Source organism: Oryzias latipes, chromosome 12 (assembly GCF_002234675.1).
Source record: "Oryzias latipes chromosome 12, ASM223467v1".
NCBI lineage: Eukaryota > Metazoa > Chordata > Actinopteri > Beloniformes > Adrianichthyidae > Oryzias > Oryzias latipes.
The window spans coordinates 13719988-13739419 of NC_019870.2; the positions used below are offsets into that span (position 1 = coordinate 13719988).

Consider the following 19432-nt stretch of genomic DNA (forward strand, 5'->3'; position numbering starts at 1 on the left):
TTCTAGGAAAAAAATTCAAGAAAGAGCTCAAGCTTTGGCTACAAAACTGTTTTTTTCCTGTTTTTACATCTTGTTTTTAGGAGAAAATTCTATCAATATGTGATTAAAACTAAAACTATCTTCACATTTTTAACATTTGTGTGCATTAAAACTTGTGAAAAAGAAGGCTTGTTTAAATTATAATGCTTAGGCTACAAATGTTTACATTTACTCTGATATTTTTTTCACAATTACGAGCGGTAATTGCAATGTAGAAACTTTTGCAATTTGCTTTGAAAGACAGGATTTATCAAATTTTTTAACCACAAATAATATTTTATTTCAATAGGCAAATTGAAATTACCTGTGAATGCGCTATGGAGTTTCTGGTAATGTTTTTTTATCTAAAGGCTCGATCAAAAAGTATATTTTTTAAAAATGTTGATATTTTGTCGCCCGTGCAGTATAAACTTTTTCTTTTTCTTCTATTGAAGTAGAGCGTAAATACGTGAAGGTTTTCAGGGATTTCCTAGTCTGGTCTGTCACCTTGACAACAATGGCCCAATGACAACGCGCACGCGAACTAGGCCAGCCAATCACAAGCGTCCGGCAAAGCTGCATGTCATTCCTGCCCCGCTTCCAGCCCGCTCCGTGTTTTGTTTGTTTGCCCGCGCACCAGCGATGCATTATCGGGGACTGTGGACTCTAAGCAGTCGGAGAAACTTTTCCCATCCTTAAACCCCGCACATGAGGACCCTGCGGATCCCGCACGGAGCAGGACAGAGAAGGGCGCGCCGGCGGGGGGCTGCGGAGTCAGGTGCTGCTGGATGAGAATCTGACTTGGCATTTTTCTACCCGGTGACAGAGGCAATCACAGCGGCGCATCTTCCCAGATAGGCGCTGCTCCTCCTCCTCCTCCTCCTCCTCCCGGTCCCCTCCCCGTCTCCCGTCCTGTCCTCATCGGCTGGAGCCCACCGACCATGGCCCTGGTGACTCTGCAGCGCTCTCCCACTCCCAGCGTAGCATCGTCGAGCAGCAGCGCGGGGGAGGTGAGTGGAAAGCCGGGGCTGGCGCTGTGTGGACACCAAAGGGGAAAACGACAATGAACAAAACACATTTGACGTGGCCAAATAAGAATATTAACGTCCATCAGTAGGGGCTAACATTAGTGTGTTTTATAAAGTGTTTGTTCAGTTTAGATTTTACACTGCGGACTTCACGTCTCATCATTTGTGCTTGAGGATTTGTAAACAAAATCCTGCAGGAGGGGGGGTGAATGGGGGGAGGGGGCTGGATTTAGCAGTCAAGTGTTTGGAATATTTCATCATTTGGATTATGGCCTCACCTTTTTGGATAAACTGTTCTAAAGTTTGGATTAAAAAACAAATCTCCAAACTAGTTCCTGCTTGATTTAATCCCAGGGGCCCCTAATTGATAATTGAACCATTTATATAAAGCATCATTTGCATGCAGCACCTCACAGATTTCTAAACTAACTAACTAACTAACTTCATGGCTTTGGCCCTTTTCAAATTGAATGAGGTTATCTCAAGTAGGACGACTGTCATTTCCACCATTAGGCCACATATCTGTATTTTATAACCTCTGGACCTTAAAGCTCCACCTGGTCTGGAGGAATCATCAAGATTATGATGACAGATTTTGTCATAGTTGGGCAGAATGTAAAAAAGCTTAAATAAAAAAATAAACCATAATGTGTTTTCTGTTATTATTTTGCAATTTATGTGTGAAATTTGAGATTTTAGTTTTGTTTTGTCAAAATCAAAAAGCCAGTGTCGTTTTTTTAGGACATACTTTCTGCAGTAGTTCAGTAGAAATTCGCCCACAAGTTGTGGCCAGGACTGTTGGCCCGGAAGTAACCTTCTGCTGATGTCCCATGATCCCTTTGTTTACACTCTCTCCCACTAGCTTACATCCCCCCACAACCCCAACCTAACATCACTGGTGCAACTAAAACGGCCAGCAATATCGAAGCCATATTCAGTTTTGAGCCAGATACCAGTACGGATGAGGAAAATGGAGACTTAGTTACATGGATCTATTTGTCTGCACGTGGATGCATCAGGATGGAGCAGAGCAGGGAGCTTTGGCCTTTTTTTTTTTAAACCGTGGACTTTTATGTGCTTCCGGATCCATCACGATTTGAATAAAGAAATATTCAGAAATCGCAGTATTAATCTTAAATTCTTCTATACATGTCCTCCATCATAAGAAAATGCTACAAGAACACGTAAAAACACTAAAAGCACCATTTCTTTTTAGGAGTAGGTCTTTGACATATTTAATGTTTTTTAAACTGACCGGCAGAGGGCGCTGCTATTCAACAGAATAACAACAGAATTCTGTTGTGTAATTTCATCACCATTATGGCTCAATTTCACAGTTTTTAGCAGTTCACATGATGTTTTGATTCATTGAATTTTCTTGTTTTTATTTGTTTTTTAGGATATTGGAAGTGACGATGAGAGAAAAAACATTCAAAGGTAAGCCCTCCCAATTTAACTCTATAGGTTTTCACAGTCTTTACTTTTTGACAGTGTCATAGAGAATCATCCCACTTAAGTCTTTATTTCTTCTTGACCCTGTACCACAGCAAGTAGGGTCGATCATAATAATAGTTTTCAATTGTTCTCAAACAATGCAACCTTCCAATGGTTATATCTAAAGAAAACAACACAGTCATACTGAATAAAAAAATTAAAAATATGAACTGCCATATTCCTATTTGCATAAATATCCAGTCAAAACCTCATTTGAAACGGGATCATCTTAACATAAAACTGCTTGAAAAAAACAAAATATAATACTTATGTTATGTAAATGTTAATCCTGTAATTTAAATGATACTAAGTGTTGCCATTTTTATCAACCTAACAAATTGAAAGCACACAGCAAGTGATGAGGGTAGTAGCCAGATGGGACTAAATTTTCTGCAAAAAAAATGCTCACTTTTTTTGTAAAAGTTATGAGCTCTTTGCTGGTTCATCAATCTGGAGAAAGTGTCTGATATTCATTCATTCCCAGTGCTTAAGAGTCCTCTCTATGAAAGTTTGTGCATACATTTTACTTTTAACTATACTTAGCATGTTAAAAGCTCAGTTTTACGAGCATTTGATATTGAAAGCCTGTTTGTGTGGCCCATGCAGCACAGTGCCCATAAGACCTCTAGAACTTTAGAAAGAATAAATCAAAGTAGATTTTTCCAAATGAAACATTGCATTTAATCAAAAACACCTCATAAGAGACACTCAAATGTGAAGCGGGGGGCTTTTAAGTTTTCCCCTTCTTCTCTCAGAGTCCCCTCCAGGTAAATGTGACATCCTCCATGGTTTGGATGAGTGATCAGTCAAAATGGGATAACACATCTTGTTAATCGAACACAAAATATGAACTGGATGGATTGTTTTTAATGTCACTTACACAATTCTGACGGACAAAAGGGCAGCTTAAAGCCAGTTGGTCATATTTACTTAGGCTATTCTGCCCAATTATAAGCATTTCTGCAAATGGCTATTTAGAAAGGAGAAAGTAAAATGAACGTTTTCGATCCATCCACTCGCCAAACAAATACATCTGCTCAGAACAACACACAGATTTAAATGAAATGTGAATTTAAATCATGTTAATCAAAACACATTTGTCCTAAAAATCTATAACGAAGTAATGAACATTGAAAACTGTTTCAACCAGGCTGTATGTGTACGTTTTAGGTGTAAACTATGAACTGCAACACAGAAGCCAAAAGAAAATTGCTCTTTTGAAACCACCTCCGAGTGGTAATCAGAGTGACTGCAAAATTTAGTGCTTTAATGCTAAATCAAAGTCAAAGTCAGGTTTATTTGTCAATTTCTTCACATGTGCTTGACATACAAAGGAATCGAAATTACGTTTCTCACTGTCCCGTGCGTAGACATAAACAACAGTAAAGTGCAGATGCACAACAAAGAAACAGGCCTAATGTCTAAATAAATGCAAATACAGGTGATGCCATTTTTCTGCTAAATCTTCCTCACGCTACAGATCACTGTAGACATTTTTGTGCCTCCTGGACTGGATGTGTGTAACACAGATGTACACTTGTTCAAATCCCACACATTTCTGGGTGAGGAAGTTCTCTGGCAGAGGAAGGAATCCCCCGCTTTTGTTATCTATAGGTGTGAAGGCGGTGTTCCTCAGGGTTCTTGTTTCTGCCCTCTTCTTTTCTCTGTCAGTACCACATCACATCTGCCTGTCCTCCAACAAAATTTAAGGGCTATCATTGACGACAAGCTAAACTTAACAGAGCAACAGCCCCCACTCCCCTTCGAGAATGCAGACTGGAGAAGATCAACCTCTTATCTGTAGATTACAAACCTAACTCCTTGTAATCTCTTTGCTTGATTGCTGCAACGATCTTCCAACCGGGACTTTCAGTCGGCAGAATCAAGTCTCTACAGATGATCCCAAATGTTGCTGCACATCTTATGTTTAATCAACCAAAAAGGGCACATGACACATCCCTGTTTTATCTGCATCAGCTTTTTTTTTTTTTTTATCAGATCTAAGCTGGTCGGAGTGGTTCACTCAAAAGCACCTTCCTACATAAACACCCTCATACTCCTCTGACTATTTTTGCTTATTTCCCTCTTCATATATAAATGTCTCTGGATAAAAGCATCTACTAAGCTCAATTTAAATCTCAGAAGCAGTTTTTTCAGATAGTGAGCTGTTGATTCTCTGAGCCTCTGCTCAGTTTAAGGTGTATGTGATCAAAGCCGGCATCGGTTTGGTAGATTATCCTCCTTAATGCCTGACAAGCAATAGTAACACAATTTCAAATGTTTCTTCTGCTCAGTTACATAACCATGAGTACTTAGATCTTTATCCCCGTTCTTTCACAAAGGCTTTCCTATTCAACCTGACGTCACAATAGAGAAAAAGAAAAAAAAAATCAAGGCATGTGTCAGCAAAGCTGCCGTACAGGCTTTTGTGCGGCCTGTGTTTGCCGTCAATCCTGTCGTGTAATTCATCAGAGCGGAGTCTTGATTCTACGTGTCAAACATGAGAGCGAATTGCATTCCCAACGCCTGTGCTCTCTGGCCTGAATGATGGCTTTGTTGCAAAGTGTTACGTAGGAAGACCGGATTGCTAAATCACACGACAGAGCTGCAAACAATCTGGACGCCCTGCCAGGATGGAAGATTCAGGATTTGAGATGGGAGGAAAAGAGAGAACGGGATTTAGTTCTTCATTACTAAGTTGGAGTTTTAAAAAATAAGAGTTTTATTTATTTTTTTGGAAACACAGTCATCAGGATGCATTTCCAGTCTCTTCACAAAACTATGATCTACCTCCTGCCTCAGGAATCAGCTGCTCTGACTCGGACACAGATCTGCCGCATGTAAGCTGTCAAAAAACTCAGCAGTGTGTTGGTTTTGTTGTTTCTTTTTAGACGTTTCTTTAAAAAAAAATCTGTTAATTTCATTTTACACAATGCATTTTAAATCCCTTTTGGGAGGGGGGGGGCAAAAAAGGCATTTCTGCAAGTTTTAAAGCAAAAATTCAATTTTTTGTAAGAGGGAGTTCAAATCAATCTGGAATGAAAAGTTGTTTTCAACTTTTGCCAAATAAAGCTGCTCCATCTCCCTATACAATGCTAAAGCTTTCCTTTTGTTCTTCATGAAAAATTAGGGATTTTATTTAAAAAAAGTCAATTTAAGAAAAGTCTGACTAACACATTTATCTCAAATCATTGTTTCTTACTTATTGAAGCTTTATGGTAAGCTTTAATTATATGGTTCATAGTATATATTAGCTATAGATATTGATTTTAGCTTTAATTGCTAGAACAATATCCAGAAAACGTAATAAACTACATGAGCGGAAAAAAAACATTGTCTCTGTGAAGAAGTTATATATGCTAACTTTAGACAAAAACCAAATGAAAGTTACAGAGCAGAATTATGATTCACTTGTGTGGGAATCACTGAATTATTTATGTCAGCTTCTGTTTTTTGCAGCCTGAGCGAGAGCTTCTTCATGGTCAAAGGAGCCGCCCTCTTCCTCCAGCAGGGCGGCGCCACACAAGAACCAAAAACTCCAACCCACCACAAACATGCAGGTAAAAAGCAAACACGATGCACAATGACAGGTTTTCCTTTTACCGTATGTCTGGTCAAGAGGACTGGAGTTTTCCTTTTTTTTTTAGTAGATTATCCGTGTTTGTTCAGAAATTCTTTTGATTTGCTCGACCTGAGTTGACCTGCTGAAAGAATCATTAATCCAATTCAGATTTTGGATTTTTTTTAAATAGATTTCAGTGTAAATGAATGGACACACAATGAAAGTTAACAGTAAAAAGAACTTTGAGATACTTTTTTGTGTTAAATGTTGCAAAATAATAATAATGAAAACAATGCTCCTGCGTCATATGGTTTCAAAAGGTTTTTATCTTTGAAATGTTTGGTTTAAAACAAACAACAAAAGTTTAGACACATAATTGTGATACCCCTTTAAATAAATGTTTTGTATTTTGTATGCAGTTTAGTAGAGCTTCACCTGATTTTTTTAAGTATTTTTTATTGTTTTGAAAATGTCTTTACTTTGTTTGTGGATTTATACATTTTAATTCTGTCACTTCATGTTTGTTATTAAACACAAAAATGCTATAATCTGAAATTTAGTCATGACTCATAATTGGGTTTTTTGGACAGTTTCAGGTTCATTGTGAAAATATTGTGTGATATCTATAAAAGATGGAATTCTACTAAAAATATGGATCTCAAACATTTCCCTCGAAAAACAGTTTTAAAGATAAATGAACAGGGCAATTTGTAAAGTAAGAAAAAAAAAGTCAAAAAGCTCCTGGAGTTAAAATGTGACTGGAAAATGTGTATGTGAGGCAAGCTGGATGTATAAAGTTTGATATTCAGGATTCCATGAGTCTTTTTAGCTGATTTAAATCCACTAAACCAGTTTGATCCACCTGCATGTAAATTGTGTGTTTGTCCTCCATTTGCAGGAGATTTACCGCAGCACCTGCAGATCATGTTCAAGATCCTCCGCTCGGAAGATCGCATCAAACTGGTCAGTAAAAAAAACACGATTTATCAGAATCTTTTTTTTTTTCAGAACATGATATACTTTACTCATTTGAGTACAGAGAAGACGTACAGAGGAGGTTATTGACACCTGTACGGATGAATTCCTTTCTTGTTTTAGGCCGTATGCTTGGAGAGCGGTTGGTCAGACCGGGTGCGTTACATGGTGGTCGTCTACACCAACGGAAATCAAGACACTGAAGAAAATATTGTTCTTGGGTTGGACTTCACAGAAAAGGACAGGTATGAGCAACGTATGTTAATCTATGTTCACGCCACTTGTTTACTTCCAACGAAAAATCTATGTTAAATAAGTAAACGTGTTTTGGGCTTCTGCGGGTATGCAGCCATGTAACACCCCCCCACACACACACACACACACTCACACACACACACACACAAACACACAGACATAAATGCACATGATAAAACGTCCCATCCACCCCTCCTAAAGCTATCTAAACAACACCTTTATTGTTTAACTGTGTACATCTCATTACTTCTTATCTGATTATGTATATCACCCAGCGGAATGTTTTATTGAGCTATTTTTAACCGTGGGGGCTGAGCGCCTGCGGCCCCCAATCAGTTACTGATGATATCATGTAAATAGATGTGCACAAACAGCTGGGAAATTAAAAAATACGGACTATAAATAATTTTCACAACTTCAGTCTGGCGCCCCCTTTGGCCGGCCCCCCTTTACGACGCATATGCTAAATACCCACTTTTTGCTGAGGCACACGGTGTGAACAGAGCTCAAGGCGTTCTGATGTTTTATTGTTTCTTTTTCCGTTCTCCAGTAAAAGTTGCTCCATCGGGATGGTGCTGCCCCTGTGGAGTGATACCAACATCCATCTAGATGGAGACGGGTATGTTTTAGTTTGTACTTTGTTTAAATCAATTTTCATTTGTGCTTCTGGATTTCTGCTGATTTGAAGCCAGTTTCAAATCTAAATTGTTGTCTCTGCTGACATCTAGTGGTGTAAAAAGGAACGACATCTTTCCTTTTCCTGCTGACCTTTTAACACTATGTTGGAAGAATGTTCCACTCTGTGGTGGGCTCATGAGTGAGAGCAGTTTGCTCTGTGTTTACATCCCCCTTTAATCCATTCTTTAACTGATCCTCCTCTTCTTCCTCACCAGAGGCTTCAGCGTGACCACAGCAGGGCGGTCTCATGTCTTCAAGCCTGTGTCTGTGCAGGCCATGTGGTGAGAAAGCAGTTTGTTTAAAACCAGAAGAACTGCTGTTTTAGGTCAAAAAAAGTCCTATTGGGCACTTGGTAAACTGCTGTCTTTAGTTTGATTTTTCTGTGGGTATTTTATTATTATTATTATTAAGTCATTTTGTCAGAGGGGTTTCTATACTTTTTAAGGACTGTGATCGTTTTTTAAGTGGCGATCCAATTTGATTCAGAAATTTAGATCCAAGATTCACAGATCCAATCACGAATCTTACTATTTAAAACAGTTATGTCTGAATGATTGCTATATTTGTGTCTTTTTGCTGGAAAATTAAAATAATACGTATTTAACATTTATCAATATTTATCAGACATGTTTTACAAACTGAATTTTTTATCTTTACAGTAAGATTAGTTTTTCTGAACGTATTTTATTAAACTGAACTTTGTTTTATAAATAAAAAACACTTTATACTTGTACTTTAAAAAAAAAAAAGCTTCTCTGAAACTTTACTTTGAAATTCACATCCGGCCACAGTAGCACATTAAGGTTCTGTCCGAATTCCCACCCTAATCCCTTACTACTAAAACCCTATATAATGCAGTACTATATAGGGATTAGGGCGGTAATTCGGACACAGGGACAGTTTGCTCAGTTTATGTACTTAAATTCCATCATTATACTGCATTTTAGAGCGATCAATACATGGTCTGAAGTGTATTTTTACTAAACCATAGTTATAAACATCCCATATCAGCAAACTCAGACATCACAAATACTTGAATTTTCAGGAACAGACCACTAATATCTGAGTAATCGGATACTCCTTCCATCCCTAGTGACATCACACCAATGTTTTATACAGTTTAGCTAAGAATCCGAAGGTATTTTTCTGTAAATGTGAATTATTTTAAGAAAAGCGTAACTTTGTGTCCCTGAAACTGAACAGACTCTACAAGAACAATGTAAAAACTATTCTGCTTTAACATCAGACATGTCTCACAGGCTTTTACTAAATTGACAGTTACACAGTGGTACAGTGGTTAGCGCTCTTGCCTCACAGCAAGAAGGCCCTCAGGGACTTGAACCGGCTGGGGGGCCTGAAACAGAACATCAATGGGGTGGAGTTTGCTTGTTCTCCCCGTGCATGTGTGGGTTTTCTCCGGGGACTCTGGCTTCCTCCCACCGTCCAAAAAAATGCGTCATAGGTTAATTGGTTAATCTAAATTGTCCATAGGTGTGAATGTGAGTTTGAGTATGAAGGGGTGTGTGATTTGTGTGACAGACTGGCAACCTGTCCAGGATGTCCCATGGCTTCGCCCATGAGAGGCTGGGATAGGCTGCGGCGACCCATGACCCCAAAAGGGACAAAACAGGTTTAGAAGATTAATGAATGACATAGTTCAGAATTAAGTTCTTTTATTCTAGATATTTGAAATCAATTTTTTTTATGAAATCCACAAGTTTGATGAAAATAAAATCCCTCTTTTCTTATGCGATTTCAGTGTCTCACTAAAGACATTTGTTTTGTTCTTGCCATGCCACCTGCTGGTCAGTGGCTGTATTGCAGCTGTGTGCCTCCGATAGGTCGCATGTTCTCCGTGCATCCTCATATTACATGCAGCCTGCAGCAAGATGTTGAGGTATGAACTTCTGTGTTTTTCCTGCAGGTCTGCCCTGCAGATCCTCCACAAAGCCTGTGAACTCTCACGCCGATTCAACTATTTCCCAGGAGGCATTGCTCTCACATGGATGGCATTTTATGAAGGCTGCATCACCTCAGAGCAGAGCTTCATCAACGAGTGGAATGCCATGACAGACCTGGAGACGACCCGGTCTGATTCACCCAACCTGTTTGTTGACCGGTAAGAGAGGTTTTTTAGATGTTATACATGTTACGGGGCTCACAGTTTAGCTTGCTGCATTTTAACGACAACTTTAACTTTTTTCCTTTTTTGTAAATTTCTGACTCATTTGCAGGCCCACTGAGAGAGAAAGAACCGAGAGTCTTATCAGAGCCAAACTACGAAACATCATGATGATTCAGGATTTGGAGAACATCACATCAAAAGAGGTATGAACCTCAAAGATGTCGCAGAAGCACATCTGGCTGTTGCGAGTCAAAAAATGTATCTGCTACAAAAAAAATCCAACCTAAAGTTATGTAAAATTTCCTTTGAAAGGATAAAGTCCTGATGCTTTTCCCCTTTTTGTCAGATCCGTAACGACCTGGAGCAGCACATGAGCTGCCATCTCACTGAATACAAGGAGTTTATTGACAACGAGATGCTTTTAATCTTGGGTCAGATGGACAAGGCCACGCTGATCTTTGACCACGTCTACCTGGTGAGCTGCTGTTCTTTCACTTTGTTTAGCGAAACGCCAACAGGGATCACCTGTAGAAATTGATGTTGGGGGGGGGGGTATCCAAAACTGTCAAACTACAGATTTTTTTAGTCATTTATTTCTCTGTTTATTGAGATTGAGTTGTAAATACTACAACATTCTAGTTTTGTGGTGTAAATCCTTAGATTTCAGTTTGATTTTGTACAATTAATTTGAGCAGCATTCATATTGTTTTAAAAAGCAAAAATTCCCGGATCAACCTGTTTGCTGTTCTGTGTCCTATTAGATTGTTTTTATTGATGTTTCTCTTTAACAAATGTGCAAACATTAAGATAATGCAAGCAGACACTGTTGCAAGTTTGGTTGATCTTCATGCACTGTAAAGTGCTGATATTGTAACTAATGCTACAGTGATGTACTGTAGTGGGGAAACAAGAGCCAAGCTGCTAATTCTTTTGAGCAATTTTAAAAGTGTTCCCAGCGATCTTTTAATTATGATTATGTAGATTTTAACCCAAAATTTTAAAACAGTTTCTGCAGAAGGGCAGTAGGTAGTTCATTAGAAATTCACCTCTGAGTTGTGGAAAGGCCTGTTAGTGCAGAGCAACCCCGCCCCCCCCTTTTTGTCACCCATAACTGACAGGGGGGACTGTTCACATACTCTCCTGCCAGTTTACAGGTCCTCACAAGCCCAACTTAATATTAGTGATGCTAAAATAATGGCGAACTATTCAGCCGTACAGTTTGGAGCTCGGATGAGCATGAAATTGAGCTAATTGGATTTGGGATCAAACATTCGCTTAATGGAAACACAGCAATTTAGAAAAAACTCTTTTTTTATCAAAAAAAGTTTTTGCGCTTGAATGAAGTTGTTTTTTACGACGGAGTTTCAGGGCCACCAAAAATAAAAAATAAAAAAGTAAAATTACGAGATTTTATCTTGTAAATTTACGAGTTTATGTCTCATAAATTTACGACTTAAAATCTCGTAAATTTACGAGAAAACAGTCACAGATTAACAAGGAGAAAACGCCAAAGTTTTCCGTTTATCTGAGCCTAGCTTGAAGATGAAATATGTGGAGCCTTTTGTGAAGCTTTATTTCCAGATCTGTTTAAAAAAACAAAGAGATTCTGAACCTTTTGGCGACTCAAAATCAGATCATTTTCAGTGGAGCCGGGGTTCAGTATAAGTAAAGCGGAGTTTCATATGTAAAATAAGGAGCTCAGAGACACGTTTGGGTGTAGAGGACCGCTGCAGCCTTTATTTTCCTTTTCATTCACAAACCCTGAAGTTCATCTGTCACCTTACGTCATGAACCTGTCATCCAAACACCAATGCGGAAGTAAACAGTGTTACATACGCCCCCTCCTCCAGATGAAACGTCCCGGTTCAACATAAAGTAATACGGAGGAATAAAAATAGTCTGTTATATTTGCATTAGAAGGTTGAAAATGCCAAAAAGTGCTCCTCCTCAGATGGAAGCATCACACAAACGTAGAGATCTTGTCTTTGGTGGAGGAAGACAGGATTCAAGTGGTTAGCTGCCTGCAGGGAAACCCCGATCAATGACGGCTTCATTGGGCTGCAGAGATCCTGCAACCCGACCATCAATAAATAAAACTTTAAGAAATTGTAAATCAAACAAATAAGCTTCCAAACATTTGGAACGTTATCAATAAACATTCAGCTAACCTGTTTAACTGAGTTTAGTCGGTCTGCTCTGCTGCTGCGCGGCGTTCACCTGCTGCTGCTCTGTATGCTCACTTCCACTTTGCTTAAAATCTCGTAAATTTATGAGTTTTTATCTCCTAAACTTACGAGATAAAATCTCGTAATTTTACTTTTTTTTTTTTTGGTGGCCCTAAAACTCCGTCGTAGTTTTTTGATGGGTATTGAAATTTACGTATTTCGCAAAACTGCAATGGGAACATTTTTTTAAATTAAATGAGTCAGTCAAGGCCTTTACAAGCTAGGATAGTCCTCTGCTTCCTAACCAGATTAAAAGTTGAAGCCTTTCTCCCTCTGTAGGGCTCTGAGTGGAATGCTTCCAACCTTGAAGAACTGCGTGAGTGTGGGTAAGCTCGTTGCTAACAGGAAATGAAATTTCGCATGGTCAGAAGGTTTTTCGGGCTGAGCAGACTCGTCCTCCTTCTCTGCAGAGTCAGCTTCATACTGAACGTCACCCGAGAGATCGACAACTTCTTCCCCGGGATGTTCTGCTACCAGAACGTCCGCGTGTACGATGAGGACGCCACGGACATGCTGGCCCACTGGAACGACACGTACAACTTCATCGCCAAGGCCAAGTGAGAACCGAATGCACGCCACGAAGCCTGCATGCAGGAAATGTTTGGGGGCGGGCTGAACAGCAGCACGCTCTTTGAATGCACTGACTCATGAAGTGTGAGAAACGCTGGGGCTGTCATCTCACATATTTTTACCCCTCCACCACCATCATCCCAGCACAAGATGTGGTCATGAGTTCTGCCAATAGCAGAGATGTGGTTGCTATGCAACAGGCTAAATATGTTGGCAATACAAAAAAAACTATGATACCATCTAACGGATGAATCTCCTGAATTCCCATCTGTTTTCCTTTCCCGTCAGGAAGAGTAACTCAAAGTGCCTGGTGCACTGTAGGATGGGAGTGAGCCGCTCCGCCTCCACCGTCATCGCCTATGCAATGAAGGAGTACGGCTGGTCCCTGGAGAAAGCCTACAACTTTGTCAAGCAGAAGCGGAGCATCGCGCAGCCCAACTCGGGTTTCATGAAGCAGCTGGCAGAGTACGAAGGGATCCTGGACGCCAGGTAAGGGGATCGACGGCTTCCTCCTGCATGATCCACATTCCAAAGGTGTTTGTTTGCATTTTGGTGCAGACAAAAAAGACAAAAACACAGGAAGTTGGTGCTATTTGTTTTCACAGCAAGCAGCGCCACAACAAGCTGTGGAGGCCCGGCACAAATGAGGAGGGGTCTGAGGAGCTGCAGGCGTCAGGCCACTGTGCCGGTGGGGACGGGGAGGCCTGGGGAGGCTGTGGGGCGTCTCCCTGCAGAGGGATCGGCCTGGAGATGGAGCCTCTGGACTCCCTGAACTACAACTATTACTTCAGACGGCTGTCGGATTCTGCGCTCGACAGTGAGCCCTCCACGCCGGTGCGGGGCCCCCCTCTGCTCGGGATGGAGCGAGTTTTCATCGAGATCGAGGATGTGGAGAGGGACGCCCTGCTGGACGATGAAGGCTTCCCCATGGCTCACTTGGCCCTCCCCGGGGAGGGCACGGCAGCTCAGACGTGCGGGCGGCTCGACCCCATGGAGGACATGAGGCTTCGGCTGGAGTTTAGCACCCTGGAAGAGGAGGACGAGGAGGAGGCCAAGAAAGAGGAAGCCGAGATGGCGGCTTTGGCGCAAACGCCCGGGAGCTCAGAAGGGAGGAGGGACGAAGCTGAGAGGAGCGAGTTAGGGTTAGCCAACCTGAACACCAACAACAGCAACCGCCTTGCCGCCAAACGCTCCTGTCCTGCAGCTTTTGACGTGAGTTTGAGAACCGCACTTTTTACGACTCTTTTAAATGATTATAGCTGATCGCACTGTTTCTACCCTCCTTTTGGTCTGTTCAGGACAGTGCTAGCACAGGAAACCCTTTAAAGGTCAAGCCCTCCTACCAGTCCTGCAAGGACTGCATGTGTCTCCCACAAGGATGGCGCTGCGGAGGCCCCCCGCTCCGCCTTAACCCCTCCCGCCAATGCACAATCCCCTCGATATGCATAGACCCGCCAGGAACACATTTTGCCCCCAGCTCGGTGACCGCCCCCGCCGACGCCACGCCCGGCCTGGTCCATCCCTGCACCCGTTTCTACCACTGTGCCACCTGCAGTCTGGGCGACCCGCAGAAAGTGTTCTCTTCCGTGAGCTGTGAGGAGACGGCGCCCGGCAGCTGCTCGGCGGAGGCCATGGACGAGGGGGTGTTAAGACAGAGCCCCGGCGGGGAGGGGTTAAAGCGGCAGCGGGGGGGTGGAGCTCCGGCCCACCTGCAGATGTCTGGACTCGGGTTTGATTTCCAGCTGATGCGACAGAAAACGGAGCAGCTGGAGAAGCTGCAGAGCATGGCCATGGAGGGCCAACTACCGGTGGAGCCCATGCCTTAATGTGGGAACGGACGGAGGAGGTGGAGGAGGTGGAGGAGGTGGCTACCCACTACCTCAGCTACTGTAATAACAGAAAGAAGCTCTGAACTGACCTCTGCTGAAATCTTTTGCTCCTTTCTCTAACATTCAAAGGGTAAAGAGCATTAAAAACTAGACGGTTTTCACCCCCCGCTTGATTCGGTGGAAGACACTTCAAGCCTGTGGGGGCTTCTTTTTTTTTAGCCCCACTACACATGCATGATCATCCACACATCCCAATGAAGATGCTTTATGTCACAGTCCTCCTATATTCCATCTATATGCTGTTTCCAGCTGTATTTATCCCATTTCAATGAATCGTCAGAGCCTTTTCTCCGTGGTTTCTCCTGCTGTAGCTGCTTCTCCATCACTGCATTAAATGCATAACACACCATCAGCAAATATGAGCCTTTCTTGAGGCCTTTCTGTGCCTCAGACATCGTCTGGTCCTGCTTTGGTCAAAGAGCGTTTTGTTCTCTGAATGCTTCTCTGTTCCATGACACTTAATGTGATCAGGCACTTTTCAGTTTAGGAGTGTTTGCAAACCGCACAGTCGTCATGTCGGAGACTTGTTGCTTTCTAAAAGCATACGGGGGGGAAAAAAGAAATAACTTTTGGTACCTAAAAGTGTTCTGAACTGATCTTACTTTTAGGCCACACAAATAAAGTTTGTAACTAATCAACAAAATTGCAAATCAGAAATGTTTGGAGTTTCTTTGTGAAAATTGAAAGGCATATTTTCATGGTTTACTATTCATTTTCCCCTTGGTTAGTGCTCATAATTAAAAACATGTAATTTTGCTCATTAATTAAAACTCCTATCTCAACTTAAAGCACCATTTGAGTTTCCATTTTCTCCTTTCAAAGGTATTTTTCAGGTATTCAGCTGCAGAAATAAATAAAATATGACTGAGAAAAGGAGACATGCAGCTCCAAGCATCTACAGTATTATTTTGTTGTAAAGTTTCAACCAGATGGTGTGATTTCTCAATGAAATGCAGATTATCTATTTATAAAAAAGGAGTAAAACATCAGTTACAATCACGAGAAAAGAAATTCTGTATTTTTCCTTTTAAAGGCGTCTTTTCCATTAGCACAATCGCAATTAATTTAGTTTCTTTTGTAACTGAAATGTAAACTGAAATGATGCCACAAAATGTGGGATTTGTTTTCGGTTTGTTTCTGCCATGGGCTGAGATTTAGTATGTAGAAACGGAAGAACGTGCAGGTTCTGATGCTGTGCTGAGTCAAAACTGTGAATGCAAAGAATGAATCCAAAATGTTTTTTACTGGAGGTTGTATCGTCCATATGGATTCAACATTTTTTACTGTGGTGTTTTTATTTATTATAAGATGAGGTGGTTTCTCATACTAATTAAATTGGGGTTGCTTGTACCTTTTGCTAAAATAAATCTGCTGGTTTACTATATAAAAAATGTTAAATGTTAAAATATTTGTTTCCTTAGCTTTGTTTTCGTAATGTTTTTTTAAAGTACCACCATAAAGCACAAAATGAGTGTAAACTATTTTTTTCTTTTGCAGATTTTAGTGTATTGGGAGGGGGGGTCTGATTAACAGGTTAAAATATTTACATTTTGGGGTTTTTTTTGTTTTATTTTACCAAATGGATTTATGGAATATAGAAGTTTTGCTTATTTAACCTAAAAAAATGTATGATATTAAATGTTTCTTTTTTGTTTATTAATTTTATATAAAATCGGGTTAAGAATCTCTTCGCTGTAACATTTATGTTGTACTTGAAATTAACTTGTCTTTGCTTTTGAGACAGAAAAATGAGCATCTCCCTCTGTAATTCAGTCTTAACAGTGTGTTTCTGAGAAAAAAGGGTTTTAAAAAATCCTGTTTTTCTTTAATTTTTTTTTTTAATTTTCAAAATATTAAGACTAACGCCAAAATCCATACATTTGTTTTGTCGTTTATGTTTCCTTTTCTATTTAAGTGCCTTAACTTTGGAAAAAGTTCCACTTTAAGGCATCCCCGTTTTTGCAGAGCTGTGCGCCCTTATGGTCTGGACTTTTTTTTTTTTAACAAATATTTCTGTTATTTTTTACTCTATATTTCACCATAATAACCTCCTCCCTGGCACATGTATTGTAAGTCAGCACAGACACACCCTCAGTCTCTCCTTACTTCAAGCATAGTTGATGGCTTTCCATTCATCGGTTGCCTCTAATAATAATAACAATATTGTACTCGTTTGGTATTGTTGAGACTCGTGCTTCATCGAATCGGCTCAACAGCTGACTTAAGAACCTCATTTGCTGGATTTAAACCTCATTTGCATCAAAAAGTGAAGACAGGACAGACTGGACTCCTCTGTCTTCTGCTACATCCCTTACAGAAATGACTGAATCTGTGTTGACAAACAACAAAAGTGACTGTAACTTGTTCAAATGTTTTTTATTCCAGCTCCATTGGAAATGTTAGGGTTAAACTTCTTCTTTTTTTGTTTTTGAAGTGCACTATTGTCAGATAGCTGGCATCAAATCAGTCCAGGTTGAGAGCTTGGCATTGAGGGGTTTCAGTTGTTCTTTACAAGGGGGGTCTTTGGTTTTAGTGGGTATTGCGCAATTTTACGCCAAAGCAAGCAAGTTTGAGGGCTGTCGAAGTTTACCTAAAGGAATGAGAAGTACACTGTTGTTACTTTTTCAAGTACTGTTTGTTTTTCTCATTCTTGTTTACTGTAAATGATCAATGTCCATGTTTTAGTACAGTTTTTTTGTTTTTCAGAATGGTGTCCACTATATATATATATATATATATTTATCATGGAAATAAAATCTCATATGCAAAATATTTTTATGATAGTATGTATTTATTTATTTTGCAATAGACCGCTCAAATTGGCAAACTCCATTTTATATTGAAACAAAAGTAACTTTTCTTAAATCTGTCCAAACTTTTATTTCTTTAGACATTTTCAGGCAAAGAATTCCCTAAACAAATGGTCTTGAAGAAACTTAGTGATAATAGATTTTCACCTTCCTTTGTATTAGTGTATTATCATTACCGTGCAAGTCATTCAGGAATTGGACGACATTTTACGTCCAACCAATCAACTGTAAACAATTCACCAAAAATAGTAAAACGTGCAGTTTCTGAGTCAATTTACTTGTCCTGGGACAAAATAATAAAACTCAAATAAATAAATATGTATGAGAAATAAAGAAAATAGGTAAAAAGTAAAAAATAGTCTGGATTACTGCCTAAAGTGCCATTTTCTTTTGCCCCTCCCCCTAACCCGAATGAACAAATTGAATGTCAAATAAAAGTCAAATTACTATTTTTGTTTTTATTTGTTTCATTGCTGTCTCTTGGAACTTTGGGAACATTTGTTTTAATAAATATATAATTTTAAATAATCATTATTATTCATGGAATGTGTCTCCCACGGCATGCACGCAACCCTTTTACCGTGACCTTTTGGTGTCTTGGGCATTTATTTTTCACTTTTATTTGATGATCTTTCATCAAAAATAATCCAGCCAGTCATTCATCTTACTTTATACAACCCTAATACCCTAATTTAAACTTTCCACATCCTAGATTACTTTCTCAGTTTGGGAGTTTATGGAATCAAATGCAAAACACGGAGTCAACATTGTACATTGTTAAATAAGTCATATGTTAAATCAAATGGTTGGTCAGAGAGAACGTAATGGAGAAGGAATTCATTTTCAGAAATGTATTATGTACTTTGTCAGGTTGCTCATCTTTGGTAACATTTTGTAAATCAATGAAAAAAACATTTTTGATCCGTAAGCTGAGTTAACCAAGCCTTTAAATGTTTATTATCTATTACGTATCTGATAATCTTAAAAGTGGAAGTTATTCTTTGAAGCCCAAATGTCCTCTAACCATGGACTGACCCAAGGTAAAATCTAAACAAATAAAATAAATAAAATCAGATAAAGTGCTGTTACTCATCGAATTTTATCTGGAAAACGGACAACACGGTAGTACAATAATATATAAAAACAATGTTAGATTTAGATTCAGATAACACCAAAACTTGGATTGTACCTCCTATACATACAAATACAAAAACACATACCTGTATAAATACAGGTTCAAAGAAACTGAAGTTAAACCATTGTGAACAGATCCCTGCGTTTGTGTCTTTGCTCCCTCAGTCAGACAGAACAGAAAGCGCTCTTATTGAATTAGTCAAATGAAGCTGGACTGACATAGCAGGGCAGCTGACCGCTGAAGGAGAGATCCTCCAGGCAGACTAAAGCCCAGCCGGGAGGGAGGCAGGCAGACAGCCAGCCAGACAGGAGGAACATCAGCTTCAGTAAGTACTTACCTGTTCTATTTATTCTGGTCAGGCCTCAAATGAGATCCAATGGCAGTAAAAGTTTTCAAAGTGGCCTCTGAATACTAGATCTGGTAAGAGTTTCTTCAACCTTTAAGTAGGAAAAGCTACATGTAAATATTAAGATTTCAATTTGGGGTAAAACTACATTTTATGGCTCATTTTTAAGATTAAAAGGTTACAAACAGTGCAAAAAATACTACTAAAGTCGATTATTTGTTTTAAATATTTTGCTAAAAAGGAAAAAAAATAACTGGTGCCACCTTAAAATGTAGCACTTTTTTATCTTTGTTTGACACCAAGTCCTGCCTTTCAAACTGCT

At 39.7% G+C, this 19432-nt stretch overlaps 1 protein-coding gene across 2 annotated transcripts; it reads left to right on the top strand.

Moving 5' to 3' along the window:
• The first annotated feature begins 571 nt into the window (after positions 1–571).
• On the top strand, positions 572–16693 carry LOC101161425 (protein phosphatase Slingshot homolog 1). 2 transcript variants are annotated; one of them, XM_004074923.4, is made up of 15 exons: positions 572–1028; positions 2446–2483; positions 6000–6100; positions 7001–7065; positions 7201–7322; positions 7883–7951; positions 8226–8291; positions 9935–10129; positions 10245–10338; positions 10482–10610; positions 12640–12686; positions 12771–12917; positions 13219–13419; positions 13536–14142; positions 14229–16693. In XM_004074923.4, exons 1-15 carry the CDS (start codon positions 960–962, stop codon positions 14754–14756), a joined length of 2478 nt encoding a protein of 825 aa, XP_004074971.1. In that variant the 5' UTR covers positions 572–959; the 3' UTR covers positions 14757–16693. The 2 variants fall into 2 exon arrangements, with proteins under 2 accessions (XP_004074971.1, XP_020563339.1); XM_020707680.2 differs by lacking the exons at positions 572–1028; positions 2446–2483 and adding an exon at positions 2496–5380.
• Positions 16694–19432: the final 2739 nt, after the last annotated feature.

Bases quoted from the DNA above. Each gene is read 5' to 3' on its own strand.
- LOC101161425 (XM_004074923.4), top strand. From the start codon at position 960: ATGGCCCTGGTGACTCTGCAGCGCTCTCCCACTCCCAGCGTAGCATCG. The intron at 7,323-7,882 runs GTATGAGCAACG...TCCGTTCTCCAG, and splicing joins GACTTCACAGAAAAGGACAG to TAAAAGTTGCTCCATCGGGA. The intron at 10,611-12,639 runs GTGAGCTGCTGT...CTCCCTCTGTAG, and splicing joins TCTTTGACCACGTCTACCTG to GGCTCTGAGTGGAATGCTTC.